Source organism: Cibotium barometz, chromosome 45, assembly GCF_041138505.1.
Source record: "Cibotium barometz isolate CiBa-2024 chromosome 45, ASM4113850v1, whole genome shotgun sequence".
NCBI lineage: Eukaryota > Viridiplantae > Streptophyta > Polypodiopsida > Cyatheales > Cibotiaceae > Cibotium > Cibotium barometz.
The window spans coordinates 36,390,618-36,395,434 of record NC_141090.1 but is presented as its reverse complement, the minus strand read 5'-3'; the positions used below and the strand labels follow the sequence as shown (position 1 = coordinate 36,395,434).

The window sequence follows — 4,817 nt, the reverse complement described above, 5'->3', positions numbered from 1 at the left end:
GCAAAGGAGCACTCCACTATGACAATAGAGTGAGGAAGTGACAGACAAGCTAGCACACCCACATCGGAAAGTTACATTTGCAAAGCTCGAAGGTAAGGGCCAAACAACACATGCTTCAGTAAGGCTAAGGTAAGCTCTTGATTTGAACAGTGATGTATCTCTCCAAAATTTAAATGAGAGTCTCAACAAAGTCACCATTAATTCCCATGGGTTTTGAACAAGATGGAACATGTAGCTCCTCCAACATCCCAACAAGATAATCAGTACCCCATGATCATTAGCATCATGAGATGAACAATTTAATGTGGCTGCGAATTCGCCTAGGATTACACATAATGATCTTTCAGTTTTAAGAGGTGAAAATTAGCATGGCTTGCATAGTGCCAAGGTGGCACACCTATTTGAGCAACACAAGGATCAGTGGGCCTTTGGAACACTGTCACACGATGACATGCAATAGTCATGTGATATTATTTTATCCCAAGTAGAACGTCAGTGGTTTGTTCAATAAGATAAGCACATTTTAATAATAACATCAACACACCAAGTCTTGATGGAGATTTTGGGAGGGGTCAACATTGCCTCAAAGACATGCATAGGCAGTCATAGGCTTTTTTGTAATTTTTGGAGATGTGTGTCAACTCTCCACCCACATCAAATTGTGGTTATAATACTTATATATTACTTTATATATAAATATTATTCATGTGTTTAAATACACAAATATTATTCATGTAAATAAATACACAAATATTATTAATGTGTTTTGAAGGAAATCCATTCTAAAATCATACATCAAAGTTCTAAAAACACGTCTCAAATTCTTAGTTACAAAGCACTCAAATCAAAGTTCCGAATCTTATATGCTCAGTACTCAAATCAAAATTTCATTTCTAAAATTATACATTATTTAAGGAGTGAATACAAATTCCATATATTTTTCCTATAAAAGGTACTTTCCTTGGTCTAGTAAGGCACCCAACTGATTTTTTTATTGCTTCGAATATTTAACAACAATGTAGCCATCTGAGCCTCTAGACGTATTATTTCAAGCAACAAATAAATCATTCATAAAAAAAAAGCCCCCTTGTAGCCGAGCTAGAAGCTACACCACTCACACACACAAACCTAATGTGTTAGTTAGGTCTCGAACCCACGACCTCTTGGTTATGGTGGGTCTTGATGAGCTGAGCCACTCGGGCAAGAAGAATAATAATAATAAATCATTCATTTGGGTGTCCTAGGGGCTCTCCAACCTATAAAAAATCATAGCATGTGATCCACAAAGGCTATTGAAAATTCGTCACCAGAGAAATTTTTTTCTCAATGCAGAGACAAATCCTATGGAGATCGAATTTCTTAGCACTAATGAAGAGCTGAAAATCTACATGGCTCTTCTCTACCCTCGTGGTCAAGTGCCTATAAGAGACTCTATCCTTGGAGAGGCCTACCGTAAGCTTCCCATGAAATGGCACCTATGCAAGAATCCTTAGAACAAGAAGGAGGCCGAGGCAAAGATCTCTGAAGCCTATGAGGTGAGTGCCCATGTGATGCTTGCCTAAAGATGCAAGTGAACGCCTGCTTGTGGGGAATCCTAAGATTATGTAGGGCTTGGTTAATTGCTTATGACTAGAGAGAGATGTTGGTATTGCATTCATCGTCTTCTTTCATGCAGTAGAGAGAGCATCTTCCTCCGGAAACGGGCATGATGCTATGCTCCTAAGATTTGTCGCCTCGCCTCCTTGAAAGCGTATGGGGAGAAGTTGGTGGAAACGGGCATGATGCTATGGAGGCCGCAAGGGGCGGGTCCTATCATCACACCATAAGACTTTAGAGTTTAATTGATAAAGTCAACCTTAGGAGGATTGTCATTAATTTTTTCACACATTGTATGCCCCTATTTACCCACCTTGAAAGCTTCTCTCCACTTGGGTACCATAATACCATAAACTATAAATTCGGTCCCTTCTCTCTCTCACACTCTGCTTCTGCGTTAAGAAAGCCACGCCTTTTTGGGGTTCCATAGATGCTCTAGGGTTTGCAGGGGTTCTGCAGCATATGAAAATTCTATCATACTGTCGGCGCTAGTATTTGCAGGAAAGCACAGCATTGCCCTAGGTTTTGCAGTGGAAGGGCATGCATTGCATTACACTCCCCCAATCGCTAGAAATTAGGGTTTTCTGTGGCCAGATCAGCCATACCTGTCCACACCATACATAGAAAAGGAAGTTCGCCATGGCCTCGGAGAAGAAGGGCGCCGAGGTTTCGGATGTGGGCGCATGGGCCATGAATGTCATCAGCTCGGTGGGCATCATCATGGCCAACAAGCAGGTCATGTCTGCCCAGGGCTACGATTTCCGTTTCGGTATTTGTCCTCAGATCTTCTTTAAGGTTTCAATGCAAATTGCCGTGTTTTTTTTTTTCTCTTGGGGTTTTTGATTACCTGAGTTTGCATGTAGCGTCGATCTTTACTGCTTGCTGGCATTGCCGTACACTCGATCCTACGCATACTGCATGCCTGCATTGTCTCCGTGTTGGCCGTACGTTTTCCTTGTTTTCTGATCGCCCCTACGTGATTGATGCTTACCGTACATGCTCTCTTCCCTTGCGTTGATCGCTGGCATTGCCGTACACTCGATCCTACTCGTACTGCATGCCTTCATTTTCTCCGGAACAACTGATCCATACGGCGCACGAATGTTTTCCTTGTTTTTCTGATCGCACATACGTGATTGAACCTTGCAGTACATGCTCTCTTCCCTTGCTTTTGGCCGTACAGCCTTCGTTTGATCTGTACTGTATCCATATACTTATCTTGATCCGCCAGGTTTGCAATTTCCTGCATATCCTTACTGCTTTTTGCAGCTGCTGCACACACTTCGTCGATCTGTATGTCCCCCCACATCCTTTCTGCCTTTCCAGCTGCCATACACACTTCACTGATCTGTACTCTGCCCGCACATCTAGTCCCACATTTTTCTGTGGCTTAACATTAGTTCCTGGGTTATAATCATGAGCCTTTCTGGTCCGTTTATGTTGATGCAGTAATTTTGCATGTTGCCTTGTGCTAACCTTTGATACATTGCCTCTGCAGCGACCACCTTAACTGCCCTCCATTTCACTGTGACCGCTTTGGTGGGCTACATATCATCATTGTCAAGCTGTACACCCTCCAAGACAGTACCCTTCTGGGATCTTTTCTGGTTTTCTATTGTCGCAAATTCTTCCATTGTTTGCATGAATCTAAGCCTCATGCTCAATTCTGTCGGATTCTATCAGGTCTGCCTTCCTTCTTATTTGCAGAACTCGTCCTTATAATATGCATTGTATGATATGTTGACAGATCAGCACATTAACTGTATAAATTGGGTTCTCGTGCAGATCTCAAAACTGAGCATGATACCAGTTGTTTGCGTACTTGAATGGCTGCTTCATAACAAAACATACACTAGAGAAGTCAAAGCTGCGGTTATTGTGGTGGTTATCGGAGTGGGGGTGTGCACTGTGACAGATGTGCATATCAACATGAAAGGGTTCATTTCAGCAGTGTTTGCCGTCCTGTGCACATCTTTGCAGCAGATTGTAAGGCTTCAACAACCCTCAAACTGTAGCTGAGTTAAGAGGGCTTTGATTGTTTTCTCTTTAATACTTAATTAATGCTTAAATTAGTGGGGTATAAGTTAGCATTAAATTAGTCAACACAATTTCATAGCTTATCGAGGCAAATAAATGAACCTGCAGTATATCGGCTCATTTCAAAAGAAGTTCTCCATTGGATCTTTTGAATTGCTCAGCAAAACGGCACCAATTCAGGCTGGGTCTCTGCTTGTATTTGGTCCCTTCTGTGACTACATGTTGAACGGGCAAAACCTTTTCAATTATCACTTCTCATCTGGCTCTCTTGTAAGTCACAAGTATGTGTTTTGTTGATTGCAAGTTAGTATTAGCAATGCTGGGTTTTGTTTAGTATTCAAAGTCAGCACAGTTTTACCAGTGTGGTTTCTGTAATGCTCTGTTTTGTGCAGTTTTTTATAGGCCTTTCGTGTGCACTGGCTGTGTTTTGCAACATGAGCCAATACATCTGTATTGGCCGGTTTTCAGCTGTGTCCTTCCAAGTTTTGGGCCATATGAAAACAGTTTGTGTACTTCTACTTGGATGGATCCTTTTTGATTCTAGCCTGACATTCAAGAACATACTTGGCATGTTGATGGCTGTATTGGGGATGGTGCTATATAGCTCAGCTGTTGAGGTTGCAAAGCAGTCACCAGCGAAGGCTGCACCTGCCGTCTTGATGAAGGACATCAATTTTGTAGATGAGGATGTATCCTTGCTTAAGAGTGGCTTAGATTCACAATCAACCGTCGATATTGAGGTTGGCAAAGAAAACATGAAGTAGTGATTGCTTCTGCCTAGGTGCATGAAGAAGAATTTTTGAGATTGGATTTTAAAGGGCTGGCTTCGTTGCATGATGGCCCTGTAGACTTACAAAATTGGGTCTTTTATTATAATTATTTGTATTCCTTCCACGTTTTTTTTTTGAGCCTCTAATTTTATGGCAATTGACGGTTATGACACCTTGTTGATTTGTGGTATGCCTTTCAGAAGAGAATTTATCAATATTCACATGATTTGTAGTGATAATGTATCTTTAATTTGTAACTTATTTCTGAATTCTGTCTGTTTTGAAGTGTGTCGTTACAAGTTAGATTGTCCTTCTTAGTATCTAATATTGTGAAGTAGTTTCCAGTTGTAGAGTGCTGCCTTGCGTTACTCCAGTAACGACTGTAAACAGGTCTACAACAAATTACTTGTTTTG

The 4,817-nt window shown here is 41.3% G+C and overlaps 1 protein-coding gene across 2 annotated transcripts; it reads left to right on the top strand.

Moving 5' to 3' along the window:
• The first annotated feature begins 1,933 nt into the window (after positions 1-1,933).
• On the top strand, positions 1,934-4,567 carry LOC147612702 (UDP-rhamnose/UDP-galactose transporter 3-like). 2 transcript variants are annotated; one of them, XM_086783269.1, is made up of 5 exons: positions 1,934-2,331; positions 3,095-3,279; positions 3,382-3,582; positions 3,742-3,903; positions 4,026-4,567. In XM_086783269.1, exons 1-5 carry the CDS (start codon positions 2,280-2,282, stop codon positions 4,395-4,397), a joined length of 972 nt encoding a protein of 323 aa, XP_086639395.1. In that variant the 5' UTR covers positions 1,934-2,279; the 3' UTR covers positions 4,398-4,567. The 2 variants fall into 2 exon arrangements, with proteins under 2 accessions (XP_086639395.1, XP_086639394.1); XM_086783268.1 differs by having other exon boundaries at positions 1,936-2,365.
• Positions 4,568-4,817: the final 250 nt, after the last annotated feature.